This window comes from Rhyacophila brunnea, unplaced genomic scaffold, assembly GCF_057557595.1.
Source record: "Rhyacophila brunnea isolate RB1 unplaced genomic scaffold, BYU_Rbru_1.0 scaffold_3, whole genome shotgun sequence".
Lineage (NCBI taxonomy): Eukaryota > Metazoa > Arthropoda > Insecta > Trichoptera > Rhyacophilidae > Rhyacophila > Rhyacophila brunnea.
Genome location: NW_028232965.1, coordinates 36,474,153 through 36,495,382, shown reverse-complemented (window position 1 = coordinate 36,495,382; position 21,230 = coordinate 36,474,153). Strand labels below are relative to the sequence as shown.

Sequence of the window (21,230 nt, the reverse complement as noted above, 5' to 3'; positions counted from 1 at the left end):
CCACCAGCAGTTGAATAATGTGACGATTTATTTCGCGCGCATTTCTGAACATGTTATGATTTTGTTATTCCGAACAGCAGCTGATTCTGACGTCTAGCATTAAATAAAAAAATAAATTACAAACATTATTATTGTTATCATTATTCCATTGTATTATTTTTTCACAGAATGAGTAATGCTTAATTACTATTTTTCTGTTTTATTTACAGAAAAAATGTTTGTTTGACCATGGGAACGCAAGCAGTTTTTTCACAATGGGTTTCACACAATATAATTATTATATTTAACTGCTGCTGGAAGGAGGGAAGCCGTAAAAATGCCAGTTAAATTTACCAGAGTTTCATGAGTGGTCTGCAGACAAAGAATCATTTTTCTAACATTATTTATTGTGATATTTATTGAAATGGCGGATGCAGAAATCGACTTGGAGCATTGGATGACAGAATTACCAGACAGCATTAAAGACCTGCCATTCATTTACTTGGCTATTCCTGGTAAATTCTAATTTATTTTTACTCATCATCTGCTCTCATTATGTTGGTAGGTGTAGCTGTAGGTCAAGACATTTATGCAAGGCACTCTCACACTGATCTTGGAAAAATGAAGATGTCACAAGTGGTTCGAATGATATTCATTTTATATCTTTTCTAAGTGATATCTACTTATTTTATAATTAATTCAAATCACCAATTTCATCCTATGGCACTTCCACAGTGCTGAGCTAAGTCAATAGGCTTTTCATTGGTTGATAACCATTACCTTAACTTTAACCTATTTAGCCAGTGATACTCAACCGATTTATCATTAACGAAAATTTATCTATTTTCTAATTATTTGCTAACTGCACAGGGTATGTGTCACAGATAATGATATATTTTCTTCTGTCAGAAACCTCCATTTTTACTTTCTTTAAATTTATTTTTCTTGATTCTCATTCTGTAGGTAAGTTTATATTCATCACCCGTCATTTTTTATATTTTACAACTATGTAACTTATTTTTATTAATTTTACATTAAGTACCTATGTATATTCTCATACTTGATCCTACTTCAGTTATTTCCTTCTAACGGTATTAACCACATTACATGTTAATAAGATAGAAATGCGAAAGCCGATGCGAGCCATAGACTGAGACTTTGATGGCAGGTGTGGTTTATGACTTAAGGGCAAGCCATTAAACGCAAGAAATTCATAGCCCCCTGGGTGTCTTCAAATATTATTACCATTGCATTTACGTGACAAATGCATATAATGTTACCGACTTGAATATTGAAAATAACATTCTTTGTGTTGAAGTTTATCCCATCTTTTTCCCTACCCGAGAATCGTACCTTCTTACCACCGCACCCGGAAGGTAACGCACTTCCCATTATATTTGTATTTTATGGTACACATTGTGTTCGTTTATCAATTTATTTATCTAAGCTGCTCACATTTTTGGTCTCTTCAAACATACACCATCTTTGAAGCAGAAAGGAAAAGAAAAAAATCACAACTTTACACACATTCATCATTATATGTATGGTACCAAGCTTTACCAAGGACAATATAATTATTACAATGCATAAATTTTAAAAGTTATAATAGACCGATGAATCTAAGACTATCTCTCACTGAAAACTTGGTCTAATTAATTATTGTGATATGCAAAGATTTCTTTTGTGATGTTTCACCTAGTCATGGTATGGCCATGGCTACATACACAACATGTAACTAAAAAATAAGATTTTAATTACATGTTGTGTAAGATTCTTGTGTCCAGAACATGTCTAATCATTTCAAAAATCAATCCACAAAACCTTGTAATTGAAAATGGTGTTATCCCATGTTTATTATTTTTGTGTTTTATTTTAGGAAGTCATGATTCGATGACGTATGGAATATCACGTAATAGTAGTCTGGCTCCAGACGCCCCGCCCGCAGTCCGCCGAATTTGGCCAGTCTTCAAAGGAACTATCGTCAGATGGACAAAAACTCAAAAGTCTACTGTTACAGAACAACTCAATAGCGGAATACGGTAATACATTTTGTATTATAATCCCGCTTGCATCTCTCCTTGCTTCACTTCTCACAAATAACTATTCCAATCTAAAATTCAACTGTAGACTCACAACTCTTTGGTCCAACAATATAATATGGAATTGATTTCAAATGGATATTTCAATCCTTTCAACTACATATTTTTATTGTATCTACATCCAAATAGATGCTTGGCTTAGATTAATTTTTGTTGTAGCCCTATTGTCATAGTTTCACTTCATAGCAGTATGCTATGCTCATCGTGTCCTTCACAAAATGTGTGATTGTAAATTAAAAAAAAAATGTAAGTGAGTTTACAAGACGTAAGTAGTACAAATTAACGAAGAATTACTGTAAAAAAATGCAGTATGTATATTAAAAAGTGATGACACCAGTAAAGAGCCCTGAGGAAGGCCATTTTCGAAGTAGTATGTACGAAGTTTTAACAAAGTACACCTTGAATGTACAATCTGTCTAAGACTCATACTATTTCTATGCTGTAGCCTGCACTCTGTCTCCATATAAGTGAATGAATGAATGTGGAGGACGAAGTTGAACATTCGTGATCCCTTTAATGAAGACGTAGTTTGTATTGCCAATAATCTATACGGAAGGAATCTTATGAGCAGCAGATAATGGCAGGGACAACGAGGAGAGAAGTGGTGCTTGATGTAAGTATTGTTATGACTAGGCTGGGCTGGGTGAATATAATAATCAACAAGGGTGGAGTGTAAAGTTTACAATAATTTGTTTATAAATAATCAATTACAACTTTCGAGATTTAAAATCAAGTGATTCGCCCTGATAAGAGACTAGGTCCGAACGCCCTCATTTGCTATTCCTGGCGCACGGTGTTACCTGAGCCTTGATTTCTCAGAATATGGGACCAAGTAAAAAGTTTATAAAATGTAATAATATTAATATTTGTCTGCGTTATAGCCAACTTTTTATTATAAACCTAAGATCCTTGTCAATTTTAGTAGATGTTAGTATTAATACAATCATTGATACGGGAAAAAGGCAAGCGAGGATGTGAGTGATTCGTAAGATTGAGCACCTCACTTTGAAGTGTTCACTTATAACGTTTGTGCCGTACGTTTAATTCAGTTAGATTCGGGCTAGGCAGATCTGTACACGATTTAGATGAACAGTTTTCTGTGTAGTTTCATTGTAAGACACATTTCGTAATAATGATGTACCTATCACAAAATGTTAAAGATTATTCAGAATTTTTTCTAATATAAGTAAATACCATTTTGTTGTTTTACGCATTGATGGATCACTCAAAATTACTACATGGTTGATCAATGGACCGAGATGGACTGATTGACGAAGCATACCACATCTCGACTTTAAATAATGGCATTCTGTCTACGCATTACCACTTCTGTTTCTAAATCTATTTGATTTTTGGGGCATCAGTATCCATGGAACATTTTCATTGATGATTTCATAAGGGATCATCCTACCATGAAGGATAATAATTAATTGTATATCTTTCCCCTACATATTATAATAATTTCAAAATATGTATTATAGGTACCTACATTTAAATACAAAAATATAATGTAAACTAGAAATGAAGAATAATATTGTTTTCAATTACCTAATGAGATTGAATTTATCGATTTCAGCAGGTCACTTCAAGCGCAAAGTTTATCTAGCAATAAATTCATTACATATTATAAAATATTGATAATAAATACTAAGATGTATATTATGAAAACAACCTTTGTTATGCTACTTTTTCAGATATTTTGACCTGAGATTGGCCACTAAACCTGATACGAGTGGCATATTCTTCACCCACGGTCTCTATGCTGATGAAGTTACCGATCCATTCAATGAAATTAAAGAATTCCTCGATTCGCATCCTCAAGAGGTATCTATTCTACTTTATTAAAAAATTCTTGAATAGCTACTTTAAATCAAAACTTCCCAACCGGTATACCGCAAAATATTTTTGCATTATTATTTTCCTCCACACATCTGTGATTAATCTTTCTCACTAGCTCTTTCAAGCATCAACCCTATGTAGCAATTAATTCTCCAGTGTGGTGTGAAAATTTTATGATTTGAATAGTGTGTCATGATACAGAAAATGAATAATATGAAACTAAACTAACCATTATAAAAAATTATCTGTCTGTATTTCAAACTACAGTAGAACCTGGATTATCCGGATTTTCGATTATCCAGATTATTTTCATTAAAAAACAAATTGAATATAATCGATGCTTTGAAACGCGGTGACTCGGGACGTTATCTATCTAATAAATATGGTGTCGGAACGTCAACTATCTCGGATATAAAAAAACAAAGTGAAACTATTATGAAGTTTACTAATTGTTTAATGTCAGAAGAGTGGAAAGTTATGAAATAATCAGGAAATAAAGAAGTCGAAGAGTGTATTTTTATGTGGTTCATACAAAGACGAAAGAGTCACGTCGGTAAAACGGATGGATCAGGGTGTAATAGAAACATTCAAACGTTTATATAGAAAACATATGCTTCGATGATTATTGCTAGCAGACGAAAATAATGAAGAAACAGTTATCAGCTTTTACAAGAAAATAAATTTAAAAAATTGTTGCTACATGGCAGGAGATGGTTGGATTTCTTTAGATGTGTCAACTTTGAAAAAATCATGGAACAAAGTTTTAAAAAGACCATTAGTAAGTTCCAGTAATGCGGTAGAACCTGCTTTAAGCTTTAAGCAAAAATCAATAATTGTTTTTTTGTATGTAATAAAATTTTTGGGTGTATATGTAAATCTAGACAATAAAAATTATTTATACTGAATATACTTGTCTTTCTCTGTCAATTATGATTTTTTTTCGATTATCCGGATTTTTCCTTATTTGGACTATCTTTATCTTTATCCCTAATTAGTCCGGATAATCGAGGTTCTACTGCAATGTTACTCAACCTTTTTTTTCTTCGGGCCAAATACATATATTTGTAAAGTAACGCGGGCCGCATCACTAATGGTGTGACGAAAAAAATCATGAAACCCCCCGCTTTTTTACAAAACATTTTTGAGATTTTAAAAATTATAAACAAAAGTAATGTGTATCCAAGAGTTTATTTCAAAATTGAAAATTATGTTTCTGATAATAAATGTGTTTCGGGCCGCACATAAAAGCTTAAAGGGCCACATGTGGCCCGCGGGCCGCAGGTTGAGTATCGCTGTTCTACTGTATATCAATTAAAATTAATCTCGAAATAATCTTTTATTTTTGTAGGTAGTAATTTTAGACTGCCAACATTTTTATGAATTTAAAATAGAAGACCACCGAAAGCTATTTGGCATATTAATTAACACATTTGGATTGAGAATATGCCCTCCTCAACGACATTTAGAAGGGATAACTCTTCAGTCTCTCAATAGGCAAAGACAACAGGTATGTTTCACAATTTATCTTTTATAGGATTGTGTATTCATCGAATACAAAAAGATATAATCTGATTATAATACCTTATATTTGACTTATTTCTTCAATATTAAAATGTGCACTTGATGCGATAGACCAAACATCGCAGGGTTTCAAACACATTTTTACAATATTTCAACATCTCATGAATAAAAACAAAATATGTTTCTTTCGAAACACAAATTTCTGAGAATATTAAGTAAATACACACTTTTTTATATTTCATACTTATCCAATCTTAAGGTGACGCATCAGTGAAACGCCAAATAATTTTCAACTGTACGCGCGACGAAATTTTGGACTCGCTGCCATTCACTGAGAGAATGTTGACCCGGGAACACGTCACTTTGCTGCGTGATGGCGACGGGTCAATTAATTCTAAAATCGTGTAAAGATGACTAAAAACGTTACCCATTTACTTTAAAAAGAAAACATGTCAATGAATATATTATTATTGTTACTAATAGAACAATAAACAGAACATAAAATGGACGTATGTTGGATTTATATGACAATTAATATTTCGTTTGACAGGCGTCATTTTCACCCGCCACCCGCAATCCGCGCATCGCCTAGCGACGATCTTTTTAGACCGTGCCTCAACTAATGCATGGCCTTAAGGGCCAATGTGCTGTGAAAAATGAAGAATTTAGACTGTTTACATGCTTTCCCTAATTAATCTCTAGGGAAGCCGTATATGTCATCATAATGCACCTTCTTTTCTCATCATAGAAATTAAAATATTTAATGACCACATAAAATAGTATTATTGTAAACGTCACTGTGTTAACATTGAGAATAAAACTATACGTATGCCCGTGGATATTGCACTTTTTCAAATTGTTTTATCAACACATAATATTATAATATCGTCGGTGTTTTGTAAAAAGGGCGAATTAGCCAAATTGCTATTTTACAGGAGGAGGATTTTCAACTTTTGACATTTATTTGTTTATTACCTGTGGATGATTATAAATATCTAACAAGTTTATAATAAAGCTTAGAAAGAATAATGTCATTATAATACGCATTATTATATAATATTTTAAAAGGCCTAATATGTCACATTCACTTTTTATCCGTAATTTTAATTAATATAATTTTAGTCGATTATAGTTTTTAAGTACTTTCCAGTGGAGATACAAATTCGCCGTTTTTACACAACAAAGCTAGTGGGGTACGTATTGTATTTTCATTAAAATCTCGATTTCGCCAAAATGGTTGATTCGCCCTTTTTACAAAACACCGACGATGTATTATCTTCAATTTTCATCTAAGTTAACATTATATAGTAAAATATATTCAGTAAACTTTTCAATGGAGTTTGTAATTGCCTTATAATTTCATAGTAATTGAAACATTTTGCATTCTGTCTTGATATATTATGTATTTTATTTGTCATTTTTAACATTCAAAAAATTCTAAAATAATTAGAAAAAAAGAATAATTTTCAGCAGTGTGATTTTCCACATATTTTTTCATTGGCGATCTGTCGGCATTTGGATACTTTCAGACATGTAAAATCACATTCCATTATCAAACTCTATTTCATTTTAGAAATTGATACTAATTAATGGGGTCTTATAAGGTATATTACTATTATTTTTGCTATTATAATATCGACTTTGGAAAGGAAAAAGGGCGTAATCCACACAAATCAAATTTTACAGGAGGCACAAAAACGTTTTTGTTATTGCCAGCTAAATTTAGATAATAAATCGGCATTTGCAGCTTACATCCCGGGGAAATCTGTTCTGTGTTACATCCTTTGGTCACATATTATTTAGTCGTACACAACATTATTATTCAATAAAACTTATTTTGAAAAAACTGAGGATTACGCCATTTTTCCTTTCTACAGTGGAAATAATTTCGTATTTTAAAGATTTCAAAAAAAATTAAATGAGTTCCAACAGACCACTAGTTAATATTTCTATAATAATAAAAGAAATTCATTTACATATTATTTATTACAACTTCAATGAAAGATGTTTTGCGTACCATCCTAATACATATATATTATGTCCATAAACAAAGTTTAATTGCATTTGTGTCAAAGAATTCAAATACTGACTTTTGATGATAATATTTGCCCTGAAACAAACAAACAATATGTGAGATATTTTAAACAATAATGTCACCATATCACAATACTATGTACCCACAATACAATATCTATTTATCCATGATACAGATGGAACCTGCCTCCATTTCATTGCTTGTAAACTAATAGGATAATAAAAAAATATGTAATACAATCAAAAACTGAATTATTATGAGTTCAAGATGTTTGCTACTTCAAGGAATGTTTGTCAGATAACATTTTTGTATACATTGACGTTGTTACTTGGTTAAAATGGCACCATTACACATTGTTTATAGATGTATTACCTAATGTATTTTATTATTCCTTGAAAAATGCAAAAAAATCTCTTTTCTGCGTTTCTAAACAGTGTATGACCTGCCTATCCATACAGGACGTCACCGTTCAAAACAATGATAAAACATAGCCGTAACTCAGATGTAATGATTATTAATTATTTCTTTATGCCTAGGTTATTGTGGTATACCGCAATGAAGTCGTGGTCAGTAGTGGAAGGTTTTGGCGGAACGGCCAGTTCCCGACGCCATGGCCTCAACAGGCCAGCACCCGCGGTCTCCTTCACTGGATCCAATCCACTCACAGGCCACCGTCTGCAGGCTTCGTAACTCAAGCTGTCTTAACACCGACCGCTGGATTTATAGTTATCAGGTTTGTATTTTTTTTAAACCATGTTTCGCTCCTAAGTGGAACGTGTCGACTTCCAGAGATTGGAGGTTGTATTAACAGACTTATTTTATGCGGAATGACTGTCAGCTATTTTGTTGAACTGCGGGATCGAACTCGCGATCCAAAGCTTCAGAGATGGTCACTCTACCAACAAGGTCGCTGTGGGTGTCTGGATTTGTGTAGACATTATTATTTTATTACTCTAAACAAAATTGGGCTCATGATGGCCGAGCAGTTACGCATCTGTTTGTAATGTCATGGGTGCCGGGTTCGAGTCCTCGTTATTCAAATTCAAATCTTGTTTTTCTATATGTGTTTGAAACCAGAGTATGGACCTAATAGGTCAATCAAGTGGCTATTATTCATGCACCAATGATCTTCTTAGGTTTGAACATGGTTAAAAAAAAAAACTTGTTATTTGTTATTTGGTGTATATTGGCGAATTTTAATCTTCATACGGAGATGTTCTGTTAAAAAAATCCAGTAGTTCTTTGATTATAATCACTGAATTATTCCCTTAGTATATTCGTTTGAATAGAAACAGGCAAAAATCTCCTGATAAATTAACTTAATGTACACATAGCCGGTTTTAAGAAACGTTGTGCTTGATTATTAAATTTGCACAAACTTTCTTTATGAAATAGTGGTGAACAAAACTTTCTGCCGTGCACATAGCCAGTTTTGAAGGCGCAACTACAGTATGTATTTTATAGCCAAGATGAATCATGAATAAATAACTTCAGCTAATATTGATTGAACTAATTCGTTTTTGATCATCATCATTATATTTTGATGTTATTGAAAATTGTCCATCACTACACAGACTTCAGACCTAATAAAATATTATATTTTTGACCACCAATAAACAAACATATAGTACAAACAAAATTTGTATCCTGTTGATGTTTTAATGATGGTATTTTAGCATATCACAATATATCAACATATCACAAAATAAATAAACAGATGTTTATTTATTGAAATCTATTTATGAGAATATAATATTATGTTGTGTGTTAATTAAATATTATAGGTAATTGGAAAGAAAGTAACTACAGTGAAACCCCAATTTTACATTTCTTTTGAAGAGACTGATGTAAATATCTAAATAAAGGGAAAATATAAAATAAAACATTAATTACTTGAACTTTTTGGGTGTAAACAAAAAAAAAACCAGCATAAATAAGTCAACAAAACTTTACAAACAAAATGTAAAAACTATGTAAACAACAAGAACTAAAAATGTTAGCAAAAAGTGACAAACAATACTGTGTGCCCGCCTACCCCTAATTAGTTAAAATACTGCAGATGTGTCTATAATAGAAACGGATACACGCACGTCTGCACTTTGATATTCATTTCAATGATTCCCATGCATTTAATTGTTAAAATAAATCGAAATTCTAACTTTAAAAATGAAACAGGACTGCAGTAACTATATTATGTATGTATATAATAATATGTAGCAGGAAAATGTGAATTCTGGGCACGTTAAATTGGGGTTCCACTATATATATTTATATATATCATATACAAATGTACGCAGTGGTCAAGTGAAGTGAAGTAAGTTTTGGTTGCAGAAAGGATGACTGTATTTCAGGATGGTCGCGAACCTCAAGTCACGAGGAATCTACTGGAAAGAGTATTGAGCAAAAAGTTTTCTTTTTTCAAAACAAAAACGAGAAAATACATTGGTTTGTTATGGTACCTATAATAATAATATATTTAATTTTAATTAGGATATATTTTCTTCATTAATGAAATTAATCTTTTATTCAACGTGTCACATACAGTCTGTAGTAGATCATCGGTCGAGAACATTTTTGAAATGAATTTAAAAATCTGCTTATTGTCAATAATTTATGTGTTATATAATTGTTAATACTGTGCAATAATTATTAATACTGATTGACCCAGAATATTTTATACACATTTCATTCAAAACAATGAAAATCAAATGTTTTTGAAGTCATGAGTTTCTCACTTCTGTCAATCTACACTACTCTAGTATCATAGTGATTATATTATGATGTTATCAGTCTTCTAGTATTGCACATTAATTTCTGTTATTGACATTAGTGTCACGCTAAGTTAATTGCAAGGTCTAAGAGACGCGCCTTCTGAGATCTGTCTGACACTGGTGACCTTTAATCTTTTATCACTGAGATCAATACAGTTTCCAGTCAATAGATGATGCGTTTTACAGTATTTTTGCAAGTAACGTATCGTATTTTCATCACCTACAAAAACATTCCATTCACGCTTTAGTGAAAACTTTTATATGAATGGAATAAAAAATAATATATACAGTTGAACTTGGTTATTACGATCTCGGACGTAGCGAGATCTCGGATGTAATGAGGAAACATTCGTTGACATTTAGTTTATGATTTTCTCCATACATTTATTCACTGTTATAACGAGCAACTTATCGAATATACCAAGCTAAAAAACTGTTAATGGGTCGATCGTTGAAAAATATTTCGACCCTAATCAATAAAATCCGATCGGACAGGATGCCGCCGGGGGACGGATTAAGTTTATGACACTAGTTAAGGCTATACCTCAGTTGAGGCATGGTCTAAAAAGATAGTCTGCTAGGCGATGCGCGGATTGTGCAAATGACGCGTGCCGAACGAAATATAATTTGTCATATAAATCCAACATGTGTCCATTTAATGTTGTTTATTGTTGGCTCAGCGAGGTAAGACGACAAGGAGACGATATCGTCAATCTCCACAGCAGACATGTACTCTGTTATAATGGGACTAAGACCGGACGCACAAGCGGTGTCGGATTTTTAATCCACAGACTCTGGAAAGATCGCATAGTTGAATTTGATTTCTCCTCAGATAGAGTGGCAAGTTTAACACTTCAGCTCAGCAAAAGATACCAGATTCTGCTTTTGCAAGTTTATGCGCCCATTCAAAACTCACCTGATGAAAAAGTGGAGGAGCTATATGAAGAAATCAGTACGTTGAAAAATAAACGGAAATGTCACTTCACTATCATCATGGGAGACTTTAATGCACGAATCGGATCTCAACACCAGGATGATGTAGCGGTCGGGCACTTCGGACATGGCACCAGGGGTGGCCGAGGAGACATATTAGTGGAGTTTGCGGAAAACCACAATCTCTACATCATGAACTCATTCTTCAAAAAGAAGCCTTCTCGAAAATGGACATGGCGAAGCCCAGAAAAACGAACCAGCGAAATCGACTACATCCTCACCGACAAGAAGGATATTTTTCTAGACTGCACAGTCATTAACAAATTTAATACTGGCAGCGACCACCGAATGGTAAGGTGTAAAGTACGATTTAACATCAAACGTGAGAGATCCAAACTGATGCAGAAGCCCAGAGTCCGCAGAGGCTTGAGAAGCAGAGTCGAATTCCAACAAGAGCTGAAGAACAGGCTAGCGGCTTTCCAAGCTGAAAATGACCCCATCTCCCTACAAAACACCGAGGCAGTAACAAAAATCATTATAGAATCTTCGGAAGAGACAGTTGCTGCTGTGGTTGAACGAGTAAGCAAACTTTCAAAGGAAACGTTGGATCTTATGAAGCTGCGTAGGAGTACGAAAAGCGAGCAACAAGTTGCAAATGATCTCGAATACTCCACGCTGTGCAAAACTCTACGTAAAAACATACGAGAAGATCTTCGTAAGTTCAATATGAACCTTGTAGAATCAATTGTTGCGTCAGGAAGGAGCTTACATAAGAACAAGCAGCATCTGTCAATAGGGAGACGGCAGATCACGACACTAAAAGCGCAAGATGGAAGTATCGTGCATAACTGGGATCATCTACTGGACACTGTTGTAGAGTTTTACAGCGCTCTATACAAAGATGACACTGACATCAACTCAGATCTTCCGGTGAACGGAGAATATGGAGATCCTCTTCCCAAGGTTACTACCACAGAGGTGGAATATGCTATAATGTGCATGAAGAGTGGGAAAGCCCCGGGAGAAGATGGGCTGACTATCGATGTTCTCAAACGGGCCGGGAGGACGGTGAGCGATGTGCTCGCATGTCTGTTCACGTCTTGTCTGCACGAAGAGAACATCCCAGAGTCATGGAAAAATGCCTCCATTATTATTCTCCATAAGAAAGGAGACACTGAAGATCTGAAAAACTATCGACCAATTAGTCTACTGCCAATTCTGTATAAGGTTTTCACGAAAATACTCTCAAACCGTCTCGAAACAGTTCTAGACGAGAACCAACCACGAGAGCAAGCCGGATTCAGAAGAGGCTACAGTACTATGGATCATATACAGGTCGTCAGGGAAATCATAGAGCGCTACCAGGAATACAAACTGCCATTATATCTTGGTTTTATAGACTATGAAAAGGCGTTTGATTCTATCAAAAAATTCTCAATTATAGACGCCCTTAGCAACCAAGGAATTTCTAGACGCTATATAAACATATTGAACAGTATATACAGTGATGCCACAGCATGCGTGAAACTCCACAAACGGTCGTGTAAATTCCCCATTAACAAAGGTGTCCGGCAAGGTGATACCATTTCACCTAAACTATTCACCGCTACTCTTGAGGACTTATTTAGGAAACTTGATTGGGAGGAAAAAGGTGTTCCAATTAATGGGGAGCACCTCAGTCACCTGCGCTTTGCAGATGATATTGTTATACTCTCACAAGACCCGAAAGACCTCCAAGGTAGAATGCAAGAACTCGCGGATGTCAGTCAAACGGTCGGTCTAAAGATAAATGTCTCAAAGACAAAAGTGATGAGGAACTGTTTTTCGGACCCTGCGATTATCTGTATTTCTGGCACCCAACTCGAGCAAGTCAGCAGCTACGTCTATCTCGGACAGCAGGTGTCCATAGACGGAAGCATGCACGATGAAATTGCTCGAAGAACAAAGCTGGGATGGAGTGCTTTCGGTCGTCTGAATATTATCTTCAAGAGTGACCTACCATTATGTCTTAAGTGTAGGGTGTTCAACCAATGTATGCTACCCGTGCTCACGTATGGCTGCGAGAGCTCAACACGAGAGATGTCCAAAGGCTAAGAGTCACACAGCGAGGCATGGAGAGGTGCATGTTGGGCATCACGCGAACGGACCGTAAGAGGAACGAATGGGTTAGGAAGCAAACAAGAGTACGCGATGTAATAGACGTTGCCAAACAGCTGAAATGGAGATGGGCGGGGCACATTGCTCGCCGAAAGGACGGCCGCTGGACAATTGCCGTCATCCAGTGGTATCCAAGGGGTACGAAACGGCCACAGGATCGCCCTAAAAGCCGCTGGATTGACAAACTGGTAAAGTTCGGCGGAAATACGTGGCAGCGAACGAGCAGTGTATTGACCCCGGCTGATGATGATTGTTCTATTAGTGACAATAATAATATATTCATTGACATGTTTTCTTTTTCAAGTAAATGGGTAACGTTTTTTAGTCATCTTTATACGATTTAAGAATTAATACCCCCGTCGCCATCACGAAACATATCGACGTGTTCACAGCTCGACGTTCGTTCTCCGATTGCCAGCGAGTCCAGAATTTCGTCGCACCTATAGTTGAAAATTATTTGCCGTTTCACTGAAGTACCGTCTAGTGTCTAATTGTAAAAGTGTAGTGTCTAATTGTTGTTTTCGTGGACAATAATGAAAAAAGTATCCACGCACATGCTTGAAAAATTCAAGGTTTGTGAAACCAGCGTTCATTACAATAAACAACTTCTTTTGTAGTTTATGAAGGACATGCTTGTTTTGGGGATTTTTATGATGGTTTTCAGATTTTTTATTTTCAATGTTTGTTTCGACTTTTTTTGTTATGTGATCGCTCATTTAAAAATACCTATTCTCTGATAAAACGAGTACCGCTTATAACGAGCAAATTCAGTCGGTCCCATCTGCCTCGTAATAACCAAGTTCGACTGTATGTATTTTTTTAACTACCATGTTATTTATTTATGAAAACATGTGGACATAACATTGAATATACAAAAAAAATTGCAATTCCTAAAAATAAGTATTATTATCTGACCTCTTGAGAACATTATATATAATATACCTACCGAAATAATTAAATTCAATATGTTAATTTCTGTTGATCAGTCGTCAGCAAGTGGCGGTTCACACATTTTTTTTTTGGGGCCCAGCGTTGAGCTAACCAACACAGCCGAGCGATAACGTGACCGTTTATTATGACGTCTCGGGTTCAAAACCCAGGTCTGGCAAGTTCCCATGTTATTTTCCAATGTGTGCTTGGACCCTGACCATGGGCCTAATGAATAAGTTGAGCAAATCGCTAATATTCATTCCTCATAAAAAATCTGATCAGAAACTTTGTCATGAGGCGGTCGAGATTCATATCGAATTGTAGAGCCAATGGAAGAAAAATAGTTATTCTGAATAAAGGAAAATAACCATGAACAATACAAACAAAACAATACATAAACAATAGACTTCTCCGTTCGGTTTTGATTTTATAAACCATGTTTGTTTTATATCTCATACTTTACAATATATTTTTAAATTTTGGATGAATTCCGTGAACTTTTTGAGTAGGTACAGAAAGGAGTACGAATAGGGATGCATTCTCTCTCCCAACCTATTCTACATTTACAGGGGATTTATAATGTGGAGAGAATTAAAATGGAGTAATTGAAATAAGCCAATAACACCACAACTAACTAACCTAACCTAACGGGTAATCCAGAAGGTAGGGTTGAACTACTAAATGTCGAGCAAGAGAGCATGTGTTTAGACCTCTAGATTAATATGACTAAGATAAAAATCATGATAATGTGGTGGACTCCAGGACCAACTAAACTGACAAGAAGATAATCTCTTGTAAAGGATTGATTATGTTACTGTTTGATGATTTTGAATATGGAAGTATGTAATATTTTTTTCCATTAAGGTGGCGATCTAACATCGAGGAGAGTTGCGCGGAGCCCGTGGCAAAGAAAGTGTTGCCGTTCATTTCATCTTTGCTGCCCGGACCCCCTCCTCCTGCGCCCACGCAGTCTGACGATCTCCGTGTGAACGTTGTTATAGCCGACTTCATCGGTATCAACGATAATCATTTCCCCAAAACTATAATTGGATTAAATTATAAGTTGATTCAACAATCAGGTTAAGTTTCACCTTGAAAAGGTTGATAGTATACAAGAAGTTAGAATATGTATAAATGTGATCATAACCAGGTGGGTGCGCAATACCAATATTTTCTCATATGATAGTTTATCTATCTATCTTAGTTGTTTGAAATACATAATATGCATAAGAAAGCTTGTCTAGCACAGAATATAATTTGTAGAGTATAAAGAAACAACCGTATGTGACCGGGAAATAAATGCTTCCAAGAGGTACTCGATTTCAGCCAAATAATCTTTCTTTTGGTTGAAATTAATATTTTACTCTTTCATGCAGTATTTGAAAAAATTAATACCTGTCAAATTCTTTTTTGATACGGATCCAGTGCTTATTTTCAAAAACAAAAAATCAATAATTAAGACTATATTAAATTTAGTATTATGTAGTTGAAAGCTGAAGGGTATGGACACCTATTGATATTATATTGTAAAATGTATCGAAACGCTGATTTGTGTAAACCATTTGTTACCTCAATATGCATAAAATGTTAATTTATAGTTTTTTATACGAAGGCTTTTTGCTGAAAATATTTTTTTTATTGTGATACTTTCATAATAATAATGATGTATTGTCATATTTTGTCTACACATTCCATTTATTATATGTAAGCTAGTGTTAAGATTGTCATGTATTTTTGATATTGAGTGTAATTTTCCAGTAGTTAGTTAACTAACAATATATTTTTCAAACTCAAATCATTGTGAAAAAGTGCATTTCACTATTTAATAGTTGTATAGTGCATAAGTTCATTCATACTCATAATTTATTTCGACCGCGACTTAGGAGGAAATTAATATAATATTTTTGATTACTATGTCAAGATCGGTTAATATCACTAGAAATCTAGATGAGTTTCCTTCTTTTGCCGTGACCCCCCAGATGTTCTAACAAGGTAGACCACAGTTCTGATGATGCCGTGGAAAAGAGGATGCACCCATTAGATATTGTGGTTTCTTACAGATCCTCTTTTCTCGCAGGATTAAGATATTTTGTTTTAATTAAAATGATAGCTCAAGAGACAATTTATGACTTATGCACACATAGATATTAATTATTATTAAATCAAAGAGTTAAAAACGCTTCTGAGATGTATGACTACACAATAATACGTTTGATTATTAGTATTGCTTCATTGACAGACTGTGAGAGTTCATATGGCCTATACTTTATATATATATATATATGTATAAAGAATAATGCTTATCGCGTCCGATATTAGGAAATATATATTATGTAATACAAAAAATAAAGATATTATAATATATTTACACGACTTAGCAGAAAAACTATTTTGAAATAAAAATCCGGGAAAAGCAAGGTATTTATTGTATTTAGGAAGACATTCATAAAAAAATGTACCTACAAGTACTTCGATCAAAGATTTTAAGACTTCTTTCTGTAAAAGATATCTTCCGCTTGTAATAATTGTTATTCCAGTGATATTTGCGATTACGTATTTTTTGAAAATATTTTTATTTATACATCACTTCTTATCGTATTCTGTATCAAAAAAATATTATTAAACGTATCGATTATGCTTTGATAAATAAATATTCATTTCAAATAATCCACATTTCCTTTATCATCCGTTTCCTGATTCTGTTATTTACCTTGACCATTCAAATGAAACAGTAATAAGATTTCAAAAATATAAATGAACACATCTTTTACATTTCAATGTAAAGTTAAAACGACATTACGTCGAAAATATCGCAGCCACGGCTATCGGCTATCTCTAATCTTTCTCATTTGGTGAACAATATATCAATTTTGTTTAAAGAATGAATTTGAAATGCATATTATAATATAATAAAAATATAGTACGAGGGTGGGTCAATAATTCCTTAGAAAAAAGCATTAAAACAGTTTTTATTTTTGTATTTTTTTTTTATTTCTCAACATAATCTCCTTGGAGCTCAATACACTTGGTTAGACGTTTCTCAATTTTTTTTAAACCGTCAGAAAAATAAGTTTTCGGAAGGTCCTCAAAATAAGCATTTGTCCGATCGATGACTTCTTCATTTGAAAAAAAACGTTGTCCACTTAGCCATTTTTTTAAGTTTGGGAAAAGGAAAAAGTCACTGGGGGCTAAATCTGGCGAATACGGTGGGTGGTCGACCAATTCGAACTTCAATTCTTCAATTTTAGCCATTGATCGTAAACATGTGGGAACACGGGCATTGTCCTGATGAAAGAGGATTTTTTTCCTGTTTAAATGAGGCCGTTTTTCTTCAATTTTGTTTTTTAGCTGGTCCAATAAAGATGCATAATAATCCCCTGTTATTGTTTTTCCTTTTTCCAAATAGTCAACGAAAATAATTCCACGTGCATCCCAAAATACAGTAGCCATAACCTTACCAGCTGATTTTACGGTTTTCGCCTTCTTTGGACATGGTTCGCCTTTCGCAATCCACTGCTTTGACTGTTCTTTCGTCTCGGGAGTATAGTGGTGTATCCATGTTTCATCTACAGTCACAAAGCGACGAAAAAATTCATCCGGATTGCGTTGCATGAGCGACAACAGGGCTTTAGAGGCCACCACCCTATTGCGTTTATTGTCGACTGTGAGCAAACGCGGTACCCATCTTGCAGAACCTTTTTTCATGCCCAATTTGTCATGTAAAATAGAAATGACGCTACCTTTTGAGATCCCTGTAACCTCAATTATCTCACTCAACTTTAATCTTCGGTCACTTAACACCATATCGTGGATTTTATTGATCATTTCTGGTGTAGTCACCTCTACAGGACGTCCTGAGCGTGGTTCATCCTTTGTTGATGTACGACCACGTTTAAATTCATTTAACCAGTTATAAATAGTTGCAAGTGAAGGAGCAGATATGCCGTGAACTAAATCCAACTCATTTTTTATTTCCTTTGCTGTTAACCCTTTTATATTAAAATGTTTAATAACAGCTCTAAACTCAATTTTCTCCATTTTCCATTTTTCCATTTTCCACAATGTACGAGAAACACACAACAACCCGACCAATCTGATTGAAACTTCGCAGCATACTGAATCGGTAGTGCCGCTGCATGAAAACAAACCGCTTACAGTACTAGTCGCGCCACCTGTCGGCTTTTCTAAGGACTTATTGACCCACCCTCGTATATTGTAATTAAAAGGCGTGAAAGGGTTTCAAACATTTATTTGGTTATCGCTAAAAGAATACCATATTAAAATACATTTTTTTGTTGCTTACGATGGATTGAATAAGACTAGGGCCACAATGATAGCATAGTAAAGAGTTAATAATTGATAAATTTTATCACTAAAACATTAATTAACAATTATTTCAGCAACAACCACGATAGACAATTTTCAAGTGAGTTTTTAAGAACTACATACATACATACAAGTGGCATAATATTTCACCTATCAGTCTAATTAAGTTATTTAAATTGAAGCTTAATATTATCAAGGATTTTTTTAAAATAAACCCAGATCAGGGACGAGCTATCATCATTAATAATAATTTAAAAAATACATTATAGCAAAGACTGAATCTCTTATAAACAATATCTTATAAACAGGTAATTTTAGTGTTTAATAAAATTGTGACACAATTAATGCAAGCAGGCATAGAAAATATTATAGTGGTATTTTTCAACCTCATTACGAGAACGGAACATTGGACCCTCTGCAAAATTCCCACGACACACCAAACGTCGACATAATAATTATTAGACATGGTGCTCCCTATAAACAATGGGCGACTCACACCAAGCCAGTTCGACCACACATTTTGTCTAGATTAAACAAGAAAGTGAGGTGATATCAGGTCCTCAATTAAATGATTCATTTTTAGAGTTTTTTTTCCTACCTCAAATGTGAAATTAAAAAAGGAGCTAAATAAACATAACAATGAACAAAGAATGATATTATTTCATTGTTATGGGTGTGGGTTCGATGTTATGTCATTATGCTCTTTATAAATAAAACTTAGAAAAGTTGCCAGCATACTAGGTAAATACTCGCATCAAACCAGTTGGAAAACACTGCTATAGATCATTTATTATGAAATTAAATTTATTAATTGAAAACAATTACATATATTATCATTGCACGTGAATGGGTAAGTGGTTTGATGTCCTCATCGGGAGAAACGATTCGCAGGTCTGCGATGAATGAGGAGTCCAGGAGGACATTGCACACATAGTGGTACATTGCCCTAAATTTGAACCACACGAGTAGAGTTGCGACTTGCGTCCTGGAGATGAGGAGCTCAAATGTGCCTTGGCATTGGGGAAGATGCAAGAGCTCGGTAAGTTTTTATTAGAGTTGGAGAAAGGGCCTGAACAATGGATCCTCATTCAGAGAAGAGGATATGACAGCGGGTCGCGGTCAAAGCCTCGGAAAAGTTTATTTAAAAAAAAAATGTAATATTTTATAAAAACATTCAGGCAAAAGTCACTATCAATAGAAATCTAGTTTTGAGATAATACTCGTTTGAAGTATATGAAAAATTAAGTTTTTGATAAATTCAGTACTTTATCTTATTTGGTGACCTCAGACTGTTTAAAGAGAGAAGAACGGCGACGATAGTCTTTGCTAAACATATTCTATTTTATAAACACCCAAACTAGTGATTAATCATTATTAGCTGCAGATTATGAGTCGATGTTTATTGGCAAATATTATTTTGTGCAAGGTGAACATAATGTGAACACACCTACCTACATTGAGGGGTTCAACAATAAATACCTACTGCATCCTTCATTCTACTAGCTATCATGGTATTGTGATGTGACACGGGTTTGTTCCGTTTGAAGGTTTAAAATTCTTTGTGCCATATATATTAAAATCCATATAACATTAATCTAAATATGAAAAACTTGCACTCCAAAAATAACAAAATCTACGTGAATAATGAAACATGTAAATAATAATTTTGGTATTCTTGGATATTGACAAAGTTATATGGAATCATTGATTCCTTCTAAAATCTCACAACTTTATTCACTTAATTTTCGGAGAACAAGCTTCCCATACGTTTGTGCAACATAAAAATAATGTAAGTTTAAAAAGCAGTAGTATTTTAAAGCAATGATTAAATTAATAACACATAAAAGATATTATAATTTCAGCCTCAATTTGAAACATTTTATCAAAAATATGATTAATTATTATCACAAAAATATATTGAGAAGTGAGGAAGGATTCGCTTCACATAAGTATAAAAAAGTCCTTCATATAAAGTAATTTTTCAAAATTAAAGTTTCTCATTTTATCACCATAATATAAACAATAAAGACATAAAAGGTTGTTTACAAAATATTGTACAGGAAGTAGTAAAAAAATTAATTCATAATAATTATATTGACAATTACATATATCCGAAAACGGTAAAATTTACAATTAATATTTATTTTATATTATGGAATGCAAGAATATTTTTAAATACCTACTATTGAATTATTATTTTTTGGTTAATTAGATTCTAAAAGATGCAGGTCACTAGAACACAATTATCTACAAAGATTTTCATAAAATAGAGCATTTATAACTGTTAATTGTATATAGAGTAACTATGTATGCAAATTTAATTGTGATTTATTATGAAGGTTAATGACAATATTTATTAGTCTGCTAGATAAAGACATTGTCGCTCATTAATTAACAGAAAATTCAGGACCAGCCAGTAGTAGAGATGAAATAATAATTTGAAAATAATTCAGTCAAAGGTCAATTAACCGATTTGTCATACTTACTTTCTTCAAAATCAAGAGTCACCCCTCTGCTTATAGGAAAGAAAAATCATTTGCTGAATTCGACACGGAATAATATCTCCTGAATAGTTTCAGTCGAGATGAGCTTTTTGTGCAACCCATCTGAGTCGGACATATCCCGAAGTGCAATACATGA

At 33.9% G+C, this 21,230-nt stretch overlaps 1 protein-coding gene across 1 annotated transcript; it reads left to right on the top strand.

Annotated features, from left to right (window-relative positions):
* Window positions 1–66: 66 nt before the first annotated feature.
* On the top strand, window positions 67–15,700 carry LOC147068294 (PI-PLC X domain-containing protein 3). Its single transcript, XM_085952202.1, has 6 exons — window positions 67–494; window positions 1,856–2,018; window positions 3,773–3,902; window positions 5,266–5,424; window positions 8,010–8,206; window positions 15,129–15,700. Exons 1-6 carry the CDS (start codon window positions 404–406, stop codon window positions 15,346–15,348), a joined length of 960 nt encoding a protein of 319 aa, XP_085808328.1. The 5' UTR covers window positions 67–403; the 3' UTR covers window positions 15,349–15,700.
* The last annotated feature ends 5,530 nt before the right edge of the window (window positions 15,701–21,230 follow it).